This window comes from Pteropus alecto, unplaced genomic scaffold (assembly GCF_000325575.1).
Source record: "Pteropus alecto unplaced genomic scaffold, ASM32557v1 scaffold95, whole genome shotgun sequence".
NCBI classification, from domain to species: Eukaryota; Metazoa; Chordata; class Mammalia; order Chiroptera; family Pteropodidae; genus Pteropus; species Pteropus alecto.
Window position 1 is genome coordinate 4,612,821 of NW_006441071.1, and position 26,726 is coordinate 4,639,546.

The 26,726-nt window shown below is 36.5% G+C and overlaps 1 protein-coding gene across 2 annotated transcripts in view; it reads left to right on the forward strand.

Moving 5' to 3' along the window:
* The window catches only part of TTC39B (tetratricopeptide repeat domain 39B), a 122,578-nt gene that overhangs the window by 15,631 nt on the left and 80,221 nt on the right, over positions 1–26,726 (forward strand). Inside the window, exon 2 of one of the 2 annotated variants that reach the window (XM_006918356.3) lies at positions 10,582–10,616. The exons of the other annotated variant lie outside the window; for it this stretch is intronic. Coding sequence (XP_006918418.1) covers positions 10,582–10,616 — 35 coding nt within the window. The remainder of the gene's footprint in view (positions 1–10,581; positions 10,617–26,726) is intronic. 2 annotated transcript variants of the gene reach the window in all.

Here is a 26,726-nt window from a genome sequence, read left to right on the forward strand (position 1 = left end):
ATATAATCTGCCATATATATAGATAGATAGATAGATATCTGCCAACTATAGATATTATCAATCTTGTAAATTTTTGCCAATCCCATGGACAAAGTAATACCATTTTTTAAGTGCACATTTCCAAGTTTATTGACTGTTGTATGTCTTCTTCAGTGCACTGTCTCTTTACAGCCTTTATGTTGTTCTTTTTGGGTGTTTGTCTCTTTCTTATTGACCTTTTAAGAGTTCTTTGTATATTATTGATAATTTTTTGCTTGTTAAAGATGCATTAGTGCATTCCTGTACCTACTCATTTTTTGAGTTATTCATTCTTTGAAGTACGTATTTTTGGTGCAGGTGCTATGTGAAGGCACTGTCTTTGGTGCTTGTGGATATGCTTCATGGAACCTGTGGTCTGGAGGGAAGACAAACACGAAATAAATAACCACACACCTAATTTTGTAATTACTATTGAGATACATGGTATGAAGAAAAGTTAGAGTATCTCTATAGCTCTGGCTCAGTTTAATGAAGTTCATTTTGTCAGATAGCTTAGTTTGTTGAATTTATATAAAATTTGTTTCACAAAGTCAGTTTTAAATATTTTATTGAAATGATTATAAATCACAGATTCTGAAGTTGGGCTCTGTGGGTTCAAATACTGATCCTGCACTTAGATGTTTTGTGACCTTGGGCAAGTTACTTAACCTCTACGTGTCCCAATTTCATCATTTATAAACAGGGGATAATACTAAGCCACTTCAGAGGGTTGTTATCAAGAGCAAATGAGTTAGTATGTGTAAAGTATGTAAAACAGTACCTGGCACATAAAAGTGTTGTAGAAGTGTTAGCCATTATGATATCATCAGCATCCAAATTTTTAATACTTCATATGGAATTTTTTAATATTTATTTTTTCCCAAATTCTTTTAAAAACCAACTTTATCAAGATTCAGTTTAAATGCAATAAAATACATCTATGTTTAGCATACAGATTGTTTCATAAATGTATACCCTATTAAATTTTGATATAATCAAAATATTGAACATTTACGTCAGTTCCTCAAATTCTCTGATATTCCTCTGCTGTTACTTCAGATTATTTTCAGTGCATTTGTTTTACCAGAATTTTAGTATTTGTCTTTTAGAATGTTTGTAATTTTTAATTCATTAAAAATTTTTTAAATGTATAATGGCTATTATTTTGAAAGACTAATTATATGATTTATTATAGTAATTCCTTCTGTCAGCCTCTTTTTTTCTGCTAGTTTTAAATAAGTTTCCATATTTAATTTGCATCTTGTTAGAAACAAAACATCAACCTTTCACCTATGATGGGATTGATTCAGTTACTTTGTCTTACAGTGTAAGATTTATTTCTCTACATAATACAAAAATATAGGTAAGCATTTAGCTTCTTGCTGAAAATTTATTATTGAGGGGGCAATGTTGGTTGGAGTGGAGGAGAATTTAGTCTTTACAGAAATGAATATATCAAAGTTTTAGCCTTTTCTCTCTTAGAACAGATTACAGTTCTCAGCACCTCTGCTTTGTTAGCACCTGTAATTCTCATGAGGGGAGATACCATGGGAGGGAATGTACTGGCTGAGTGGTCCAATATTTGGACACATAACTTTTCCCTGCAATAACAGTGAAAATAATAGTTTAATGAGCGCTGACATTATGGAGTGCTTACTATGAACCAGACACCGTGGCAAACTCTGCATACATCTCATTTAATTCTTTCACCCCCCCCCCACGAGTTTGGTATTGTTATCTCCATTTTACTGATGATGAATATGAATCTTAGAAAAGCTAAGTAACTTGCCCAAGGCCACACGTAGTTAATAAGTGATGGAGCTGATGGTGGACTCTACACCCATGTTCTTAACTTTATTTTTCCCTTGAATTTAAAGCTCGAAGGCCTTGTTTTAATTTTTTTCTTTTTAATAATTATTTCCTACAATTTTATAGATTATTCAACGCTTTCCGCAAAATATCCATTTGGGTTAGGGAAGGAAATTACCTATTTGTGCAAAGGTAGTCAAACTTTTTCTGTAAAAGGCCAGATAGTAAATGTTTTCGTCTTCGTAGACCATATGGTCTCAGTTGCAGCTACTCAACTCTGCAGTTGTTAACAGGAAGCAGCCATAGACCATATATAAATGTTGAGCGTGACAGTGTTCCAGTAAAACTTTATTTACTAAAACAGGCAGCAGGCTGGATTTAGCCCATGGGTTGTAGTTTGCCCATGTCTGTGGTGGTAGATAAATTCAACAATGCACAATTGTAAAAATCTTAAGTTTTGTGTATATACTCTTTATTACACAATGTACATCACTGTGCACATGTTATGTTTGTACATACCCATTCTTCTATGAGGTTCTATCCAGAATTATGTGTACTCTGTTATAAAGGCAATTTAAAGTATTTATTCAATATTTTGACTATACATGATTTTTCTTTTAAGTACTGGCCTTAGAACTTAACCCCTGCCTTAAGTTGCAACTCAACTCCATTATTTATAATGAAATGCATGAAGGAAATTTTTTCTCCTTCATAAGGTGAAGCATTTCATTTTTCTTAACATGCTAAGCTATGTATTATAGAAACTAAAGCAAAGCTGTGTAATGTAGTTGTTTTTTGTGAGAGTGACATCTGGTGGTTCCTTTTTAATTCTCATGGCTTCTCTGTGTTTGTCTAGAAGTTGTTGGAAGTTCCAAAGAATCATTGTGTGAACTGCTTTGCTTGGTGCTTAACACACTACCTAATAATCAAGGATCAAGGTAGTATCACTGATATGGCTCAAACAATGAAAAGCTCAGCACTCCATTTAGATGCAGTCCTTCTGAATGCCAGCCTTTTCTGGGGGATTTTATTTTAGCACATGTGATGGACAGACATCTGCCTCATTGGAAAGGATTTCTGTTTCATTCAGAGAATTTAGGATTTTAAGAAAGGGATAGTTTCTTGTACATACCCATTCTTCTATGAGGTTCTATCCAAAATTATTTTAAGTAAGGGATAGTGCCAACCCCTCCGCTTTACTCATGAGGAAGATAGAGCTCCAATTCATTGAATGTATTGGCCAAGGTCACATTGAGTTGGCCAAAGTCACTCTGTTCCCTATTGAGCTGAGGCCCTGGGCTCTGTGCCCACAAGTTATGTTTATCATGCTGGGCAACCCATTGAGTAAATAGGGTCTGGGCATTAAAGAATAGGAGGTGAAGGCATTTTAAGACAGGAGACGTAAGGGCGATTAATATTTTCGAATACCTATTTGCTATAAATATTCCCACATTTGGCCTCTTTTCTCTCTTCCAAAAAGGGATGCAGGATCTTTTGTGTTAAATAGAGTTGTTGAGGAAGTACAGTGAAAGATCCTAACTTCACGAGACCACTGATTCATCCCACATCTGAGAAGTGTCCAATAGAATTATATTTATTGTGCCTGTTTTGAATTGGGCCTGTTATATGCATTATCTCACTAGCATCCTTATAGTAATCTGGGGAGAAGGTTGGAATTTCCATTTTATACATCAGGAAGTAGAGGATTGAAAGGGCGAGACCCACGCAGGGTCAGAGGTAGACCTGACAGGTCTAAATATTACTTCTAGGCCTAAATACATATTTCCCACTGTACTGTGTTGGAAATGTACTGCATTACTACTGTAATGTTTGAGTGAATCATTGAATAAAACCTAACTCATCGACATGTAATAGTTGTTTAGTAAAACAACTATGTGCTGAATTTATTTATGTGCTTAAAGTAATCTTTCCTAGCAAAATGATCATTCTTTTGTATTCCCAATTTTCACTATCAGGTCTGTGACTTTTGGTAAATATAAAGCTTTGAAAAAAATAGAATTTATTGGTTAATATTAGACCATTACCTTGGATAAGAGCAACTAGAGAATTGTATTAAAGATATATTTGGAGAATGCGTCAAGTTATTTTCAATCTCAAGTGATGAATGTTTAAAATAAAAATTTCTAAGGCACATTTTTTTCTTCTGGCAGCTGATTTTATGGTTTGTATTATTAAAAATTTAAAAACTCTATTTTTGAATAATCTTTGAAAACCTCTAGTTTTTTACTAAGTGTGGTATCCAAAAAAATCAGATTTTACAAACCTTTTGGGCAGGTTTAGAAGATGAACTCTGTCATGTTCTTTTCATTCTGTCTGCTATATTAGAGAATTATGTTCATAGCCTGATCTTTTTAAACCTCAGGAAGGTCACTTTTTTTCCCTGCAAGGCCATATATGGACCCCAATTGCTTTCCTTCCCTTTGATTAATAGGAACTCAGTGGGTTAGTTAAGGTTTCACAGAGAATATGCTTTGGCATTATCCCTTCGAGGGGAGGTATGAGTGGTGTTTGCACCCTGCAGACCCAGTAGTGGGGATGCTGAAGCTGAGTTTTACATTTGGCTTCAGGGAGCCTCAGGGCATTGACACTCCCTCGTACAATATGAAATTTTAAGAAAATGTAGCATTACGTATAAGGTGCAACTGGTGGAGCCGTCAGAATCCAGTTGAGGAGTTTAAATGCTCCAGAAGGCCATGAGCTACTTGTTGAGCTTGACAAATAGATTGCAGAGAAATGTATGGCAGATGTGAGAGCAGAATGAAAAATAACTCCTAACATGAGCACATGACAAATATATTTTTTGAAAAACAGTTCTTTGCCCAATCTTTCTTCTTAAAGTCACTCCACGGACTCATAATAAAGGTGCATTTTAAATTAATTAATCCCGATTTAGAAAAATCAACACTTTATTGAAGTTATAGTGGAGAATAATGCCACTTAAGTTTACATGTTTTTCATAGGATTCCTTTAACTAGCACTGTACCCTCTCCTTTTATGTATGAGAAGATTTACATCCAATATTCGAGGAGTCATCCTGGTGTGTCACGATAATGATGAAGTATAACAACTAATATCAGTTTGGTTTCTCATTCTGAACATCTTGATTCACCGGGGGTGTGAAGGCCATGCAGAGGAGTGTTTGCAGTCCCTAGGACCTCAGTATCCATGGCTCTTAATCCCTGCCCTAGTCCCATGGAAGGCTGGGGCATTCTCTTCATGCCTCATCTCCCTGGGAATGGTCCATATGTGCCCCGGAGCCAGGTGTGGAATTTGTGACTGGTCAGAGTTCTCAGGAGCTCTGGGGTTCTTTGAGCCCATGGAACCAAACACAACTTCATTGGTTAGTAGATTGGAATGTTGGGTGAGAGCTCCAGTGAGGATGGTCTGGTGCTCTGCGGTGGTTGGAGGTTGTTTCTCAGTGAGGTGGAAGGTGTATCAAACTTCATCGTCCCTTCCTAAAAAAACAGCAATTAAGTGAGAACATGGTGGCAGCAGCTCACAGATCTATGAAATCATCCATATTGAGAGAGGGAGAAAGGGAGGAAGAGGCAGGGGAGGAGGAAGAGGTGGTGAGGAGTGAGGAGGTTGCCCTAAAGAAGTGATTTGACTTTTGGGATTTGTGGGACCTAGTGTTAATATTTATTATGTTCTTTCTTTCTTTCTTTTCCTTTCCCATATTCCTTTTCATACTACAGAGTGAATTAAAATTCAGATGGGGAGACCTGAAAAATTTGTAAATCTCTTTGGTCTCTTTGGAAGTTAATACAGCTATCTAAATTATTATTGTTAATAGCATATTTACCATCTTTATTCTTCGCCTCTCCCTCACAGGAATAGAAATAATGCAAACTTTTTATCATTAGTATCTCCATTATTTAAGCTTCTTAAATTAATTAAAGATTTATTAAGAACCTGCTGTCATTTAAATGCACTTACATGCATTTTTATACTCAGAACGTGGCGAAGTTAGCAAATTAACAGGAAAATTGTTTAGAAAAGCCTTAATAGTTGATACAGTACCCCCATCCCATTTCCTTACTTCTATGTCACTTTCTGTGAGCAGGATCCTTCACCCATCTAGGGACAGCCTCCCCACCCAACAGGGAGCAAATCCTAGGTTGTTAGTCTTGTGTCAGGAAGGTCCTCCAGGGAATCCTTCGCCTGACAGGGTTAGCCTACTTGCTAAATTGCAAAATGAAACTGCTCAAGGTAAGGAAAATCCATCTCAAGATAAGGATACTCAGTCAGCCAGCCAACAATTATTTGCTGAGAGTCTATAAAGTGCAAAGTATTGTGCTGGGTTATAAAGTGGATTCTAAAAGAATGTAATAGCTCTTGACTCTAGCCAGGGAGTCAAGAAAGGCTCTTGAAAAGTCAGGTACCATTTTGAGGCAGTGTAGGATGAGGAGCCAGGTGTGGCTCGGTTAAATATTTGTTATACTGTGCCCAAGGGGAGTAGCTCCTCAAGGTCTTTGGTTCCAGCACAGGAATGAGGGAGGTAAAGCAGCTTCCTTCAAGGAAGGAACTAAACGCTGAGGCTTCCCTATGAGCTCACCCTGTTGGTCAGCAGCATGAGCTTTTCTGTCTTACTTTCCTTGAACTGGAAGGACTCTGACTTGTGTATATTTCAACTGGAGTCCACATGATATGCCTACCCAGTGCTGGGAGGTTTAAGGAAAACTGGTTTATAGTAATCACTGGGGAAATGAAACCAACATTGGAGAAGCATTGGGAAGTTGATGATGAGTATGGAAAAAACAGAGCCCAGAGATAGAAAATTCTAGTTATGCTATGTAATGAATATATATGGGCATATTTAGTGCTTGGTGGGGTGCTGTAGACTAGTAGTCTTCTGGAGTTCAAAGGCCAGACCTGATGGGAACTCGCAGAGGAAACGAGCTTCCTGAAGCGACAGTGGGAAGGGGTAGGTTTTGAGCTGGGTGTCAGGACCTAGAGGACAGAGGAAATGGAAACCACTGGTCCCTGGGTTTATGGTACAGGAGGTATGAGCAGACAGTCTTTTTCACTTCTGGCATTTAGTCCCCCAAATGGACCCATATCAGTTTTTCCAAGGAGCTAGGAAAGTGTATTTGCAGGTACCCAGGGAGAGAGTGTGTTGTCACTATCAGTGTCGAGGTATAATTTTCAAAAAGTAGAAATATGACTCATAAGGATATAAAGTGAATAAGTCAAAATTTTATTTAGCCCCTCAAGGTGGAAACCAGTGAGATGGTAAACTGACTCAAAGGATATTTAAGGAACCAGGTATTTTTAGGCTTAAAAAAGGAATGCTAGATTATGATTGCTAGGCTATAGGGTAATATAACTATAACTTTTGGGGTTTCCTACCATTCCGAACTCTACGTTAACATGTAACTTCACAGTGTCTGGATTCTAATCAGATGGTAAGTAGCAAAGTCAAACACAAGTACATTCTCCTTGAGAATGAAATAATCCTTGGGAGGGCTTGTTCAACAATGCTGCGGTATGACGTGAGAGGATATGCTGCCCCCTCCTCTCCCATCCCTTTTCCACTCCTGTCCAACTGCCTCAGTCCCAAGTTTTGGAAAGTTTTATTAACATTTAAAACATACTTTGGAGTTAAGGAAGTCTGAGATTGAATCCTAATTTCTTCACTTACCAGTTGCGTAAATTGGGCAGGTAATTGCCTGCGACTAGATTTACTTGCTTTGAATTGGGAGGAGCAAATGAGATAGTTTTTCTAAAGTTACTGGCACATGATAGACAGTCGGTACATCTTTGTACTGCTGTTTACCTTTCCTCTTTTTTAAATGAAAAGAATTTCACCTTTTGTCTGACCTTCATAGACAATGTTCCCTCCCTTTCTCCTTCTCCCTCTCCTACCTTCTCTCCCTCCTTTCCCGCTCTGTTCCTCCCTCCCTTTCTTCCTTCCTCATCTCTAGTTTAGTAGAATAATGTCCTAGAACTTTGATAGATTTTCTGAAGTACTAATGGAGATATTCTATTTAATTTTCATGTAAATGGAAAAATATAGATTTTAACATTTTTTAATAAAAAATTCTTTTCCCAGCTTTTGAGATATAATTAACATATAACATTGTGGAAATTTAAAGTGTACCACATAATGATTTCAGATATGTATTATTGAAGAACAATCACCATGATAGGTGACATATCCATCACCTCACAAATTTGCAGTTTTTTTGTGTGTGTGAGAATTTTTAAAATCTACTCTCTTAGCCACTTTCAGATATACAATGCAGTATGGTTAACTCTGGTCACCATGTTGGATAGGACGTTTTATTTAGGGAACCTCTGCATATGGAAAAATGGAGATATGTTACTTAAGTGAAGATGAGTTCTTACTTGATCTCCTTTTGTTTTTCTTTTTCTGAAGTTGGTGATGGGGCTATTTATTGTTTATGTGTAAGTATTAGCCTGGTCTCCTTTTAAATGGAGAGCTGGCTTCCCAGGTTGCCCTTTTTTTCTGAGCCCCACTCAGTATTTCAGTGTCTGCTGTGTGTCCTTCTCTGGGTTGCGGTTGCTGAGAGTGGGATGGATGCACAGAAACATCCGGGAGCCTGCTCTCTACATTTGTCCTTACTTGGTAAAGGGCAGCCTGGGCAGGATTAACCATGATGCTGTAGGGACTGTGAGCTGGTGTCTGGTACCGGCAACTGATCATCACAGCTGGATGTGGGTTCCTGGAGAGCAGAGTGTCTCCCCTTCTCCACAACCCCTCGCATGATAGCCTGTGTGCTGGCATGTGAGACACTGAGCTGTGATTCAAAATGACAAAAGCTGATTCCAAAGGAAAGAGCCTCTTCAGACTTTTGATTTGGAGAAAATAGCCTTTTTCTAGTTAGAAATTTTTATAGAGGCCATAGAAGCATATTTGTACTTTTGGCTTAGGCTATTTAGGACTAGCTCATTTCTCTTCCAGTAGCTAGTTTATGAGCTTCTGATGTTGCTCCAGGAGAGTGAGGAGAGGATGGAATTGCACTTGACCCTGCCTACCTCCCTTGCAGAATACGGTGCTAATGTAGATTCATAGGTCAGGAATACCCAATTTTAAACTCAGTTCTGCCACTACTCATAATGTTGTTTCTTCTTTTTAGCAGTATTTGTATAATTTTTTCCTTTCTTGCCTAAATGCAGAGTCCAATATAGCTTAAACATTGTTCAGTATTAATGGTAACACAAAAGTTCTGTAACCCTGTTTCCTCATTTCTGTATCATAGTTCTCAATATGATGATACGATTGTGCCCTGACAGTCCATGCACAGGTCATTCATTCATTGGGCAACATGTATTTATTGAGCAACAACTCTGTGTCAAGCCCTTGTGATTTTTCTGTAAACATGATTAATGTGAAGCTGACCCGATGGAGATAGATTGGAGCCAAGTAAACAAACAAGATGATTAGAGATTATGAATGAAATAAATCAGATGATGAAAAACTATAAGTAAACTGCTATTCTCAGTAATTTTATTTAGAGTTGTCAGAGACAGTCTCCTTGAGGAGGTAGCTTTCTGAGCTGAAAACAGAAAGATGAGAATGAGTCAGCCACAGGAAGAGTTGAGTGAAGAGCATTCTACAAAAGAGAGAACAATGCAGAGAGGTGTAGGATGAGTTTGGCTTGTTCAAGGAACGGAAAGACAGACCTGTGCCTGAAGTGGACTGAGCAAGGGGGCAGGTGGGTGGAGAGGTGGGAAGGACTTCATTTAAGGCTTTGTAGATCATGGAAAGAAGTTTGGGTTTATTCTCAGGGAATTGGAAAGCTCTTAGGCCTAGAGCAGCGGAATGGTATGAGCTTATTAAAAGAAGAGAAAGAAAGGAAAAGAATAACTATGGCTGCTGCGTGAAGAATTGAATGCAGAGTGTCAAGAGTGGGTGTAGGGAGACCAGTGCAATCTTTGTGTTTGAGCTATGCAGATGGTGGTAGGGATGTGAGAGAAAGATGCTTTGATGATTTGACTAGGTTATGGAGGGTCCCAAATACTTGGATGAGGAGCTTGGATTTTATTTTTGCAGCTATGAGGGAGCTTTGTGTTTCTATGAATTTGTGAGTGAATATGTGTATCTGTAAGAGTATATGTGTGAGATTGTAAGTATGTGAGTCAGTGTATATGAGTGTGGGTTGCACGTGTGGATTTGTAAGTGGATATTAGTGTGTGTGTGTGTATTTTGGTTTGAGTTTTTCTCCTGTTGTAGCTTTTGAACAGGCCATTGGCATGAAGGAAAGCGCTGTCATGTGTACAGATTTATACCAGCTTCCTCCTTTCCTCTCCAATTTAAGGGGGAAAGGCTGGTGACAGAAAGACTAGCTAGGAGGGCAGTGAAGTTAGATATGAAACAAAGGCTTAGAGGATGCTAACTTGGCTAGCCATGTAGAAAGAGAAGACTAAATTGGGTAAATACTGCTATTTGTTTTATTCTATATCTGAGATGAATGAGGCAGAGGAGTGAAAGATAATTCCATTAAAAATTCACACTTTTTCAAATGATCCCAGTTTGATAGTTAGCCAAGTATTTTACTAATCTTTAATTATTTAAAAAAAATTAAACTTTACTTAAATTCATATACTTGATTTCTCTGAATGACATTTTATTAGTGAGAATTGAGCGATTCTGCTGCGTCCCACCAGAACTGTCCCCCACCCCTGCATACACCCACTTACTCATTTTCTTGTTTACACGTAGAGTTCTTAATTCTCAAGAAGCTCACTGTATTTTTTGTTCCCCCTCAGGACATCTTCGAAGATGCCTTGGAAACCATCTCTATGTAAGTAATAACATAATGAAAAACATGTAGTAAAGAAAAATTCATGGTTCTCTTATATAATAAACTGTAAATATTTCTTTTTTTTTTTTTTTGGGAGTAGTGACGTCAGAAGTGGCTTTTCTGTAATTCAAGAGTTAGGATGTGGTTATATTTAAGTTATATTTAAGAAAGGATCTATCTAAAATTACTATCGGATATATTTTTGAGTATTATTTCTTATAACATTAATTAAAACAAATGTTAATGTAAACTAGAAACAAAACAAATGTTTTCCAACAGATTAAATTTTGTTTATAGCTAGCTTTTATAAGTTTCCCCTGCTACCTGAAAGTGGAGTGTTCCTATGAAACTTTTCATAAGCCTAAATGGCGTAAAGAGAAGCAATTACCATTAATTTATATGAGAAAGATTTTGAGCATTCTCAGATAACATACCAAATCATACCACGTAATACATAAATATACTAAATACAAAAAACAGGAATGCAAACAAATCGTGATAAAGCTTCGATATTCACAGACACAGTGAGAAGTATGGTGGCTTGATGCTGAGACACTGATTTGCAGAGATGTGAGTTGTGGTTCCTGGGGAAGGAGCTTGGTGGGGCCACTGTCCCTGCTCAGGGCACATACTGCACTGAAAAACAAACGCTGAACACTTTTCACTTTTTGCCTTTTTTAAAAATGTGAAAATCTCTTTGGCTTTTTTTTTCATTGGTGAAAACAGGTACTAATATAGTTCTTTGTAAAAGTGAAGTAGCATAAGGCGAACTTTCAAAAAGCAGGGATCCCTATACATCTTGTTTGCTTACATGGTTAACCTTGTATTGTAGATTTTTGCTTTTGGTTTGCACTTAATTTTATTATAAGCATTTTATATAAGCCTGCATAGTTTTTGTAATGATTTTAAATCATATTGTATTAGATCAGATGGAACACCACAATTATTTACTCATTTCCCCATTGTTAGCCATTTAAATTGTTACTGGTTTAAAAACTTAAAACTAAGTAATGAATATTTTCATGTGTATAGCTTTGTCATATTTGTGAATTATCCCCAAAGGTTAACTTCACAGATACAGGATTGCTGGATTAAAAGAGATGAATATTTTTATTGTTCTTTATATGATATATCTTAAATTGCCTTTCTGTGTTAGTTACTTCAGGCTACCATAAAAAAATACTACGGGTTGTGTGGCTTAAACAACAGAAATTTATTTTCTCACAGATCTGGAGGCTAGATGAGGGTGCCAGCACGGCCAGGTTCTGGTGAAAGCACTCTTCCTAGCTTGCAGATAGCTGCTTTTGAGAGAGAGGGAGGGAGTGCATGCTAGCTCTAGCTCTCTGGTATCTCCTAAAGGTCCTAATCCTCTCAAGAGGGCCCATTCTCAAGACCTCATTTAAACCTAATTATCTCCCCCAAACCTCATGTCCAAATACCATCACATTCAGGGTTTGGGGGTTAGAGCTTCAACATGTGAATTTTGGGGGCCACAATTCAGTCCATAGGACTTTAAAAAGAATTTTTTTTTTAAATTAGTTTAGATAGCTACCAATTCAGTATAAGTGAAGTGATTTAAAATGTAGCATTACCATCACTGGGTATTATTTGAAATAATTTTGCTACTTGGATGATACCTAATTGTTTTAGTTTTTTAACAATTTTCTTTATTATCATTGTTTAATACATTGTATTTCCTTTTGTATGAATTCTAGTCTTCTTTTCCCTGTTTAACTTTTTTCTCAATGTTTCTCTTATATACTTATGAACTTTATATATACACTTCGATCTTTTGTCATATTTGTCATAGGTACTTTTCCCTAGTTGCTATTTTTCTATGTTACAGTTATAAATTTTTATAAAAATTTTAACGTTTATGTTGTTGAATGTTTACTTATATAATTAAAAACTTAATTGTGATTAATATTAAAAATAATCTTTTATTTTGGAACAGTTTCCGATTTTCAGAATTATTGTGGAAATAGTACAGAGACATTCTGTATACCTCACACTGGTTGTCTCTATTAGTAACTTCTTAGATTAGCACGGTACATTTGTTATAATTAATAATCCAACATGGATGCATTATTATTAACTGAACTACATTATTTAGATTTTTTTTGTTTTTACCTAGTGTCCTTTTTCTGTCCCAGGATCTCCTTCAGGAAACCACATTACATTTAGTCATCATGACTCCTACGGCTCCTCTTGGTTGTGACTGTTTCTCAGACTTCTCTTGTTCTCAGACTTTGACAGTTTTGAGAAGTACTGGTCATTAATCTTGTGGAATCTCAATTGGGATTTGTCTGTTTTTTTACTCATGATAGACTCAGGTCATGTGTTTTGGGGAGGAAGACCAAAAGTAAAGTGCCATTCTCATCACATCTTATCAAAGGTACCTGTTATCAACATGGCTTACCATGATGTTAAACTTGATTACCTGGCTGGAGATAGTGTTTGTTAGGTTTCTCTACTGTAAAGTTACTCTTTTTTTTCCCCTTTTCTTCTCATACTGTACTCTTTGTAAAATAATCTGTTTATGTGATATATATCTTTTTAAAATCACTTTTAAGGTGTGTGTATTATTCACCATCCAGAAATCTTATAATTATTCAGTTCTGCTGCTGCTCCACTTTGGATGGCAGAGACTGAGCTTGGGATATAATGGGAGACTGTAGTCCAGGAGGCAGAAAAGGATCAGGCTGTGAGGTGTGTAATTAGAGTTAATCGTGGAGGCACTGCTGTTTCCAGCAGAAAGCTAGAATGCCAGTACACACCAGAAGTGGGTTCAGGCCTAAAAGATGAAAAGAGATCGGACTTGATGTGACCAGTAGACAGCACACATCATCACTCGTGTTTCTCTGAGCTTTCAGTGGCTGCATTAGACTACCAGTGACATTACTTTTGGGTCTATAAGGCGCTTTCAGCTATTTATAACATCTGTTAGTTTTTAAAAAAATCAAATCATAAGGAAACAATCAAACAAACAAACAAAACTTTGAACTTGACATCCAGTTTCTGGTTTCACATGTAAGAATCTTGGAAACTGATACTCTGTCCTAACAACAAGTAAAAAGCTGAGCAAACTGAAAAGTCCACAACTCATTTTAGATCCATAAGAAAGGGAAGGACACAGGGCAAATTGCTGCACCCAAGATTGGAGAGACAGACAGGTAAATACAGGGAGTCACTGCTTATCAGATCAGAGACTTGAGTAGAAATCACTTTGGGAACCAGTTCCGGGATAGGAAACCTGACCTGAATTGCTGAAGCTCAGTATAGACAACTCTGAGAGTTAAAAACTCCAGAAGGACCTAGTCATGGCGGGGTGGAGGTGGGGAGAGGCAATGATAATATTGTGAAGTTTACCAACAGAAGCTTGACTAGATTCCCATATTAAATAGAAGAGAAGAATCTCCTTAGGCTTCCAGTGGGGCAAGGGAAAAAGAAGCATTTTGAAATATTTCAGAGTGCATATAATGTTGTTCTTAACAAGGCCTGCCCTCAGGAGAAACTAATCAGAACCTAACCTGTGGGTTTTATTAGAGCCTAACTGAGGTAAGAGAAATACCCAAATTCAGCCCACTGTAGTTATTGTATCCCACTTGTAGGGGGAGAAAAAAACGGTGAAGTTCACAGTCCAGAGGCACAGGCTCACTAAAAGACTGAGACCTAATCGTAGGACTATAGAATACTTCCTCCCCACTCACACCTCACAACCACATTACTACAGGACTATTTACAGCAGTTTCTTTTATTCTGCACATCATGTCTGGCTACCAAGAAAAAATTACAAGGCGTACCAAAGGGTAAAAAGCAGAATTTGAAGAGACAGAGCAAGTGTCAGAAACAGACATGGCAGAGCTGATAGAATTATCAGCTGAGGAATTTAAAACAACTATGCTTAATATGGTAGGGGCTCTAATTGATAAAGTAGACAGTAAGCAAGACCAAATGGGCAATGTAAACAGAGAGATGGAAGTCATAAGAAACAAAAAGAAATGCTAGAGGAAAAAAAAAAAACAACTAACAAATAAAGAATGCCTTGATGGGCTTATTAGTAGACTGGCCATGGCTGAGGAAAGAATCTGTATCAGTGGAATCCTCAAAAACTGGAAAGCAAATAGAACGATGACTGAAAAGAAAAAAATACAACAGAATATCCAAGGACCGTGGGATAACTATGAAAAGTGCAATATATGTGCAATGGGTACACCGTAAAGAGAAGAGAGAAGGGAAAGAAGAAATATTTGAAACAATAATGACTCACACTTAATGTCTGATAACAAATCACAGATCCAGGAAGTTCAGAAAACACGGAGAAGGATAAATGCTAAAATAACTGCACGTAGGCTTATCATCTTTAAAATCCTGAAAGAAGCCAGAGGAAGAAAACACTTTACCTCTAGAGAGCAAAGATAAGAATTACATCCAACTTCTCAGAAACCATGCAACAAAAAAGGAATAGAGTGAAATATTTAAAGTGTTGAAAGGTAAAATTCACCAATCTAGAATTCTGTACTCTTCTATACTTTTTTTTTTTTTTTTACTTCTTTTTAGTGGTTGCCCTGGAGTTTGCAATACACATTCACAACTATTCCAAGTCCACTTTCAAATACACTATACCACATCACAGATAGAATGATTATGTTGTAATAACAAAATAATTCTAATTCCTCCCTCCCATCCCTCGCACCATTGCTGTCATTCATTTCACTTATATATAAGCATACGTAAACATGTATGTAGACATGAGATGCATACATAACCAAATACATTGTTGGTATAATTATTAGTGTAGAATAAATAAAGACCTACTAAGAAAGACAAAAATTGAGGGACTTTGTTGCCAGTAGACTTGCCTTGCAAGAACTTTTAAAAGGTTTTTGGAGAGAAGGTGAATACTATAGGTAAGAAACTCGGCTCTGCATAAAGAAGGGAAGAACGTCAAAGAAGGAATAAGTGAAAGTAAAATGAAAACTTTTATTATTATTAATTGACCTAACAAATAACAGTTTGTTCAACTAGAATTATTTTGTTATTACAACATAATCAATCATACTACCTGTGACATGGTATAGTATATTAGAAAGTGGACTTGGATTAGTGATAATGTGTATTGCAAACTCTAGGGCAACCACTAAACAAAGTGAAAAAAAAGAAAGGAGAGAAAATGGAATCATATAAAATGCTCAGTTAAAATCACAAAAGGCAAGAAAAGAGTGGAGAACAAAAATAGGAGCAAAGCACAAGGACAACAAATAGAAAACTAATAAATATGGTAGATATTAATCCAACTATATCAGTAATCACTTTGACCGTCAGAGATCTAAATGCACCACTTAAAAGACGGGGTGTTAGAGTGGAGCAAACAGCATGACCAAACTCTGTGTTGTCTCCAAGGAACCCACTTTAAATATGAACATACATATAGATTAGAAGTAAATGGATAGGAAAAAATATACCATGCTAACACTAATCAAAAGAGTAGGAGTAGCTATATTAATTTCAGATAGCAGACCTCAAAGTAAGGAAAGTTATCAGGGATAAAGAAGGGCATTACATAATGAAAGCAGGATCAGTTCTTCATGTGTATGCATTTAACAGCAGAGCGTCAAACTACATGGGGCAAAAACTGATAGTACTGCAAGAAGAAAGCGATGAATCTATTATCATAGCTGGCGACTTCACACTTCCCAGAAATGGACAGGTTCATCAGGGAGAAAATTAGTAAGGACATAGTTGAACTAAAAAAAAGCCCTGAACTTAACCCAACTGAAGTTAATTTAGATCCCTCTCTCATGCAAGCCCTAACACCGCTAGCCTAGTATTCCAACACCAAGTCTGTGAAGGAAAGAAAATACATGTTAGATGTCTCCTTTATTAAATAATTTCATTAAAATAATAACGCTCTGTTTCTGGGCTTCTATAGGTCTGTTTTTGTACAAAACTACTCTCTACTTGACTGTCTTAGATGTTTTCAATATTAGTATGACTGATTTTGAGAAGAATAGCATTTAGAAATGTCCCCTGTGATGCAGATATTTTGGACATGTGGCTATCAGAAACCCTTCATAAACTTTTAAAATGCAGAATTCTAGAGGCCTTGTTGCTTGGCTTCTTTTATTCTACTGTCAACCATGTTATAATTTTTCTTATCCTGAAAACAGTAGTTCTTTAACATGAGCTACCTTTCTAATTATCTAACGTTTTCTTTTCCATTCATTGCCTCTTTCAGCCTCACTTGGGCTGTATTTATCTGCTGTTACCAGCATTTTCTTTCATATTCAAATATTAACTTTCTTTCCATTGGTTTACCCATTTTAGAATTTATCTTGTTCTTGTAGCTTTCTGATGCGCAACATTTCTTGTATCCCTTAAGACTGTCTTATCAATAGTTTTGGGTTTCTTTTTCAGTGTTACCAAAATGTCCCTGGTACATGCTCCCTTCACCTTAGTTGTAGCAACACTTTATATATAGTAACATTTCACCTCTTAGAGAACCTCACCTATTTGAAATAAAGCTCAAAGCCAGAAAGGTAGCCAAAGTATATATTAGAGTCCATGCTCTAAAAATCTTGCTCTTTATTTGTAGTAGGGGCTTCTATTCAGAGTCTGTTTACATTTAATTCTCACTTGATTCTAATAAATTTTGCTTTGTGGCATAATTTTGCCAGAGTTCTGGGAGATATGTTGAGGGGGTGGTTTTAGAGCCAGTTTGTTGATAGTGGCGAAAAATGACGGTGAAAGAGGAAAGAAAATATGACATACAGTCATAGAACTCAAAAGCACAGCAGTGTGGTTTTACTTTGCTTAGGAGCACACAACTAAATGTACCTTCTTGGAGAGACAATTCTTTGGTCTTGAGAGGTGGTCTTGAGTACAGTCCTAGCCACCATTATTTACTGGCTGGAGGCCTGGGACCAGTTTCTTTGAGTCTCAGTTTCTTCATTCTCTCATAGATTTGTTGGGAAGATAAAATGAAATTTTAATATGATAATGGGAATAAAGCACATTGTAGGTGCTCAGTAAATATTGGTACTTTATTGCTCCCCCTACCCAGTTGCTGTCAGTCTCCACTGAGCCAATAGTGTTTTTAATGCTGTCTCTGAGACATGAGGAAAAGTTTAAATTAAATTATATCTAGTATATTCCATTTAAGAAAATTTTAGAATGACTAAAAATGTTTTAAAATAACATTTTAGAAGTTAGTAGGATACTCTTTATTCACAGTGAAAGCTCATTTGGATGGTTTCTTTTATTTCCCCAACACGGTATGATGGATTTATGTCTCCTGCATTACTGATCCTTTTTGAAATTAAAAATATTGCAGAAGTAATATTTTTCAACATTTTTATTTTTAAAAATGTATGCTTTCTTTGATTAGAAATACATGTTAATTATAAAAAATCTTCAATTGTTTTTCATTTTACCTTTGTCTTAATTTCAGGGTTTGTCAATATTTTTCTCGTCCTTAATTTGTGATGCCACAGCATTCCCTTTGTGATCCATTAGCTGCTAAATTCAGTAGAGCTCTTTTTGTTATGCTGTTTGAACCACACATTTTGGTTTTTGTTTCTAGTGCAGATAGAAATGCTTCAACCTTTCTATAACAAGATTCGGTCTTCTTACCAACCCGATGATTAATTTCTCCTTGGGAAAAATTTCTCCTGAATTTCTAATGAGAAGATGTGAGGGAGGCTTTAAATTGTTTCCACAAAAGAAAACTATTTCCTACTCTCCCTTTCTGCTTAATGGATTTACCACTGCAGACGTAGATTTTCCTACTTCTGGATCTTTGTGGTAACAACTATGTTATTTTAACTAAATGTTTTGGAAAGTTGCTAGGTTTGCAGACTGTTAGATCATACAAACATCTCCACTGTTTAGAACTGGAGGGACAATTAGAGACTTTTTTTTTTTTTTTTTTAACAGTTACTGGCACATCGAACATGTCCTTTTTAACAATCAAAACTGTTTATGAACTTTCTGACTTATTTGGCAGAGGAAGTGACCTCTTAGGAGGGACTGCAAATTAGACCCATCTCATGATCTCTAGAAATTTGCCAGAAGATTAGCTGTGCTGTGGTTTCTTGTTTCCTGATTTAACAATTCCATGCTAGCATGTGCTGCTAGGTGCTCTGATGATTGGGTATCCTTCTTTCCCAGTATTTGTTCACAACTACTATTTCTAACAATATAGTGATGTAAATAAAGTCTGTTTATAAATTAACTGTGATAGGGCATGCAAAGAATAAATAAAATGTTCGGAGGTTTCAAACAGAGCTTTTTCTGATTGGGAGATAGGAGCAGCTAGCATTGTTTTTGGGTTTTGAAGGATACCGGGGTTACCTGGGGGACATGAACAAGGTGAAATTTGGGTCACCGAAGATTCTGGCCTTTGTAATAGAGTAGAGAGAGTGGACTAACCACTTGGAATCATTGGGACTTGGTAGCATTTCCAATTAATCTCATTCTCATAAAAACCACAGTGGGCAATGCCACAAAAATCAAATGAACTGGAGGGCTTGTTTGAGTACTAGTTAATTAAGATTTTCTCTTTATGGTAGTTTAGAGAGTCAGAGGAGACATTAAATTTATGTTCAATGACTGTTAGAACAGATGCAGGTTTAATATGTTCTCAGCAGTGATCTCGTCTATTCCTTTACACCTTATTAAAAATTTGAATTTATCCTTATATAGAAATTCATATGTGTTTAATCAGGTCCTGAGGCAGTGTGAATGCAGTGGGGCTGAATATGTTTTTGTGCAAGAACTAAAGTAAACTTGTCCTTACCTCTAGAAGTTGAAAAAGGTGATAAGAAGCTTACAATAAAAATAAAAATATTTTGTAGCATAGCATTTCTCATGGACGTTTTCTTCTTCACGCCTTCTCTTGTGAACCGTAAATTGTAGGTTAGAATGAGATAAAGCTTCTAAGGCCATCCTCCCACCGCATCACATTAGATCAATTAATTACAATGCAATAGTTTAGTCTGTTTTAAGGTTAGTTAGGGTGAAAAATCAGTGAATGATAGTTTGAAAACATCTAGTTAATATTTTTCTTCATGGTGGTTAAATTATAAATAGTAACTATAGGCAGAGTTGGATTTATTTTCATTTTTCTCTGAGTTTTTTTTTTTTTTTTTTGGCCCAACTTATCTAGGCAATACAGATGTTGCTCAGATCTAGAGAAGGAGTACCCCCCCACCTGATTTTTCTTAACCAGGTTTGCACTTAATTTTTTTATTGGATCTAAGGTGCCATTGACATTGTTATCTAATATACCACTAAGGAAGGAAAAAACATAATGGAAAATTTTATAGGAGACTTTGCACGAGGGAAGGGAAAAATAAAACGGTCATTCGGAACACACAGTAAGGAAACTTGTGTATTTCAATCTTGGAACTAGGTGGGTGGTAGTGGTGGTGGGCGGGGGGGAACCTCATGAGATTTTCTGCCCTGAGAATTTTTTAAATAGCCCTATTACATTGTTAATTTATATCCCATAAAATCCCTGTTTTAAGTTTATAATTCATCGAAGTTTAGTATATTTATAGAGTTATATAACTGTCACTACAATCTATTTTAAAACATTTTATCACTTGAAAAAGAAATGGTACCCCTTTACAGCACTTTCCTTTCCCATCCCCACCCTTGGGCAACCACTAATCTAACTTTTGTCTCTAGATTCATCTCTATAGACATTTTATAAAAATAGAATCATAGGTGTCCTTTTGTGTCTGGCTTTCGAGGTTCATTCATATTGTACTATATATCAGTACTTCATTCCTTTTTATGACTGAATAATAATCAGATTTATGGACATACCACATAAGTTCATGGACATTCAGGTTCTTTCCAGTTTTTGGCTACTGTGAATAATGCTTTTCCAAATAATATGTATAAGTCTTTGTGAACATATGTTTGCAGTTCTCTGGCATACCTACCTAGGAGTGGAATTGATGGGTCCTACGGGACATCTGTGTTTAACTTCTTAACACTCTAACAGTTTGAATCAGAAGCTGGTTTGTGGTCTGAATATTAGTTACCAGTGTGGCCTAGACAACTTGAAGCAGATTATTTAATTTTACGTGGATCAGGTTCATAGTGCCCTCAGGTAATTGGCAGAAGCAAATACAGATTCTTACCTTAAGAACTTCACTTTGATCTTGGCCAGTTAAAGTTGCTGGCAATTTTAAGATGCATCCTGGTTTCAGGGGTATTACATATGAAAAATCATGTATCATAGAGTCAATGAAATACAGTAAATGGAAATAAAAGTTTTCTAAAAAGCTCCAAGTGAGCAGTATCCCCAGTGTCTTTTTCCTGTATTGAATTGCTTTTCTGTGTATTCTCTTTGGTGCTACTATGTCTCTTTTGACAGTCTGCCGTTGTATTGAAACTTCCAAAATCAGTAATTCTTTACATAAAGCTGTTGAGAGAGTGTGTATGCACATTTTGTTCAAGTATACATATTCCATGTATGCTCCCTTTCATTATAGGGGAGTTACAAGATTTCATAGCTTGAAGGAAAGCTCCTTAAAGACCTTTTGGACCAATTGTTGCACCTTACCAAAAAGGCCCAGCAGGGGTAGAAGACTTGGTATTTTTGGTGGCAAAATGAATGATCTGGGAATCCCTATGGGCAGGGCCTTTGCCATTGTGGTTACCCTTATTGTAGGCTTAGGGACCTCTCTGTCACAACCCTGGGTAGCAATGCCCAGGGTGTGCCCAAAAGCCAGAAGGACCCAGCTACCAGTGCTGAATTTCTCACCACCTCCAACAGGGACTTTCTGGACTTGGCAACTGCTCTGTGCTGCTTTGTCTGGAACTTTTTCTGATAATTGCAATGGGAAATAGGTCCCATCATTGCTTATTTGATCACCCACTTAGATGTTTTGCAAAAGCCTTAATTAATATGTCCCACATTGAACTCTTGATATCTGCCTCCTTGTTCCATCTGAAACCGTTCCTTCTCCAGTCTTCTCCAACTCTATAAAGTCTCCACCAACTTGCTCAAGCCAGATTCTTGGGAGACATCTTTGATTCCTTCCCTTTCCTTTAACTTCCATCTTACCAAGTCTGAAGATTTCTACCTCCAAAATTTATTTCCTATCTGTTCACTTTTCTTTCTCCCCTCTCTATATTAGTTGAAGTACTCTCAGATTTTGCCTAAATTTAAGACCCTCCTAGTGTGTTTTCTTGCTTCCTTTGTTCATTCTCCTTCCACCTTCCTAACTATACCCACTCATTCTCTACACAATAGCCAAAATGATCTTATTTCTAAATGAATTGTAGTATGAAAAATTTTAAATATATATAAAAAATATCAAGGATAGTAAACTGAACTCCTGTGTATTCATCACTCACCTTCCACAGTTGTCAACTCAAGATAAATCTCATTTAATTTATAATTCACCCCTAGGTTATTTGGAATCATATCCTAGACATTATAATTTATTTCTACCTCTAATTATTTCAGTATGCACTTCCTAAAAACAAAGACCTTCTCTTACATAACTACTATTCGAATATCAAGGTTAGGAAAATAACATTGATATGAACTATTATCCCTTATATGGCATCGTTTTATCTGTATTTTAATATGCAAATATAAAAGATAGATCTTTTTAAAAAAACATCACAAGACTGTAATCACACCTGAAGAAATTAACAATATTCATCAACTATCCTGTCGCCGTTCAAATTTCCCCAATTGTCTCATATTTTATTAATAGCATATTTGTTTGAATCAGGGCAGAGTGATTCTTCTGGAAATTAAATTAGATGAGGTCACTCCCTTGCTTAAATCTGTCCATGAGTTTTCATGTCTCTGAGGATGAAGACCTTGATGTGCCTCGGTCCACAAGGCTTGAGGTACTCAGGCCCACATATATTGCTTCCACCTAGTTAGGGCAACTCTCACCCTCATTCACTGCCCTCTAGCTACAAGCCTAATGTAGTTTTCTGACTGAGCAAGCCCTTCGTTGCCCTAGATTTGTCCATGTAGGTGTCTCTGACTAGAATGACTTCTTCTCACTTGTTCCAGGGCTGCTTCTGGCCATCCTCAGCTCTTAACTGGGATGTCCTCCCACCTTTTTTAATGACTACACATAAAGTTCCTACTTTATGCAGATTTTCTTAGTTTTTCCCTAATTGGCTATGATTGTTTCTCAGGCTTTTCCTTCTTTTTGAAAATTTTGAGGATTACTAGTCAGATATTTTGTAGCATGCCCCTTTATTGGATGTTTGTTGAGTGTTTTTCTGATAGTAAGACTGGGATGATAGGTTTTTGGGAGAAAGAGCACAGAGACAAAGGGCCATTTCATCACATCATATCAAGGATACACACTATTAACATGACTTATCACTGTTGATGTTGGCCGTGATCACCTGACAGGGTTTGTGTTTGTCAGATTTCTTCATTGTATAGTTACTTTTTTTCTGGATGCAGGGGTTATGTTCCTTGTACATGATGGCAGAGATTCAGAGTATCTACATACATTTGAATAGATTTTCTCTTAGATTGCATCAGAATGGTCATTTCAAAAACCCATGTCAAATTGTCATATTTCTTCCAATATTTTCAAAGGAGTTTTTTAGCTTTTATGAAATTCTGAGCATGGCTTAATTAATTTTAGATTGATGATCTTTTAGAAATATGTGATAAGTCATCATTTTAGGGATGTCCGAAATTACCTACTTGTGTGGCCTACCTTTTGTAGTTTCTCAAAGGTTATGTTTAAATACAAGTTAGATCAATTATTTTCTTACATGTTGCACATTATTCACGAAAATATACCTGTATTTAAAGTTTCCTTTGATATAGGAAAAAGAGTATTAGATAAAGGATATTTATTTTGGTGGGAAAATTTAGGTGTGAAATACATCATACTAATAATTTTGCATTTGGCTTTGCCATCTCTTTTTCTTCTTTGAGAGACCCTGAACTTCACAAGGCCAGATCTCTTACATATTTCTAAAGTGTCCCATAGTTCTCCTTTGAAGTATAGTACCTGTCACATTTGCTGTCCTGGCTGGACCGAGAGCTCCATGGGAGCAGGGACCATGTTGTTTTCTTCACTACTGTATCCCCCCTGCCCAGCACGTAGTAGGCACACAAATCATGGTGACTGTCATCACATATGCTCCTTTGAGCACTTTTAGAAAAACAGGTGGTTAACAATGGGTCACATTTATCATAACATAATGTGAAAAAAGTAGTGTACAGCAATAGAATTCAAGAAAAAATGCATGTGTATATATATGGAAGAAGATGATGGAGTAAATATTGCAAAATATTAATACTAGTTATCTCTGGGTTATGAGATTATGTCTAGTTTTAATTTTCTTATTTGTTTTCTAGTTCTCTCCAAGGAGTTTATTAATTTATAATCAGGAACACATTACCTAAAACTTTTATAATCAAATACGATGGTGAGCCCCATCATAAAAATGGTTCAGTTCTAGTCTGTGCAAGAGTCCTTAAGGCAAGACAAGAAAGTTGCCAAGTCACTGATCATCTCTACGCCTACTTAAAAAAAATTTTATTAAAACAAGTTCAAATATTGTTTATCTGATATTAATTTCAAAGTGCTATTTCTGGTGACATTAGTATGACTATGCTATGTGTGTTTAATTGACTTCACTAATTTAACTTCTGTGATTTAACCTATTAGACTAAAAACTTCAGAGATCGTGATTTACCCTTATTTAGATTTTCAGAAAGTCCATGGGATATAAAATCCAAGTCTAACCTAGGAGTATCAGCGTGCGCTTAACATTTTTCTTGAAACAAAAGAAGTAATTCATTGTATTCTTCAATTGGCACTTCTTTGGTGTAGGTAAATCCCTGGATTATGTGAAAAATTATCAAAAGACCCTGTAGATTTTATAAATCCAGGCCATTTGTATTTTTCTTGCCTGTTTCCCTAGGATAATTAAACGGTGATGGATTAGCATTAGGCTGCAGCAGAGATTGGGGAGAAAATATCTCCCAGCATTCCTTCCTGCAGAAGCATCAGCTACAGCAGTGAGCGTAGCTGCCACTTTAACTGACATGTCTTAAATTCTGCCCTGGGAAGCTCTGGGATGCTGTCAGCTGCCTCGGCAACTTCTTTTCTCATGCCCGGTAATTGAGAGTCTCACTGGAGACCAAGAAATAAAACAGAAATTGAGGATTTTTGTTGGCTTTTAAATTGAGGACTGTCTCTTTGTTGGCTTTTTAAAAATCTGGTAGAAGAGAGGGAAAGGCATCTTCACAGTGGGGCTAGATTCATTCCTCCAAAGTTACAGCTGGTCTAAATCTGTGAGTATGCTGTATTTATTTAGCTGTTCCTGGGGGTATGATTGCAACGTTCTCTATAGATCTGTGAGGATTTAATTCAAGGAAAGCGATGCCAATTTTAAAAATCGGAGTTAATTTCCTTGGAGACCTGCAGTTTTGTTAGTTGACATTTTCTTCTTTAAAGGCTTCAAGTCAAGCTTGCCAGGGCGTTTCTCCCTCCACCCCTGCTCCCCACTTTAACCCTCTAAGGGTGAGTGCTGAAATCAGAGAAAATAGCAAATCTTGCTGCTGCAGAGGCTGCGGTTTTCCTGGATGCCATGGCTGGTTTATTAGTGCTGCAAGATATGCATGGGGCTGCAGAACAATAGAAGGATGATGATGGCTCACTTCCTGTTCAGTGTGTTTGCCTTAGGACCTTTGCTGGCTTCATTATAGGGTTTTGTTTTGTTAGGGTGATTAAAACCTTCAAGAAAGATTGAGCTCACTGACATGCTCACAGAATAGCGTGGGTTGATAGTCAGACTTCACCCCTCACCTTGCTGTGTTGGCTTTACCCTGTCTCTCTGTAGCAGATTACAGTAAATGGGAGTTACCAAAAAATAACCTTCCCATGATCACCCTTTTCTAATTGTGTATTTGAATCGGTGCCATTTTTTTTTCTGGTGACGCAGACCTTTTAGTCTAAACATCTGTCCTTAGTCATTGTGTCCCACTTTCCTCCATTGGAATTCACTGGAGGCTAGAACTGTAACCTTGCTGAATTATTATTGAATCAATTTTGAAAAATTTGTAAAGATAAAGGTTAAATTTTGGTTCCCACCATAACCCCCATATGTTCTTGATTTATTTTTGTTAAATGAAAGTCTTATTATTCTAGTGAACCTGATTCATATCATTTTGCTATTGATATCATTTCTTTATCTTAAAATCACATTAGTTAAAGTGATTTCTAAAAGTTGCTGTGTTTGGAGATGAGAAGTCAAAATACTTTTAAACACCAACTGGTAACAGTTATCTTTGGAGATGCAGAGTATGTTTGACTTAAGGTGGCATATGAGCTTTGTGAGTGCCAGTATTTTGGTGGATTTCCTGCAGCATAAAATAAATTTAAAAATTAAAAAAAAACTTTCCATCACCCAGAGATCAAACATCTGCTGTTTTTATTTTTAGTCATTTTGTCATACCTAAATGCAGTACCTTTGAATTTAATTAGGAAGGAGTCCTAAAAATTGGAACTTCTGCCTTACCTAGACTTGCCAAAAATTTTATTTATTCACTAATTCACTCATTCATTCATTCATTCATTCAACAAATGTTTACATTTTTTGCAAAGCTCTTGCCACGCTCTCAGATATGATGCTGAATGAGATATTATATCTTCCCTCATAGAGCAGATAGTTTTAGCAGAGAAGGGGGGCATTCAAAAACTACATAATTATTTTATTACAATTGTGGTAATTTTTTCAACTGTAGAAGTATAGATACTTAGGACATACAAATAATTACGAATAATTCTGCCCCAGATCTGAAGCCACGGATCCTTAGAATGATTGAGTTGGAAAGAGATTTTGGAAATTATTTAATTAGTTAAATGATTTAATAATTAAATCACTTAATAAATATGTGATAGGCACTATATAAAGTGCTGGTTTTCGATCAGTAAATCAGCAGTAGTCTCTGCTTTAGAGGAGTTCACATCCTAGTTGGGAGAAGGGAAATTGGTTATGTTAGTATATTCTAGTAAGTCATTGATATGTTAATTCAATAATTACTTATTGAGTGCTGTAATGCTGGGGGTATTATCATGGGCACTGTGCTGG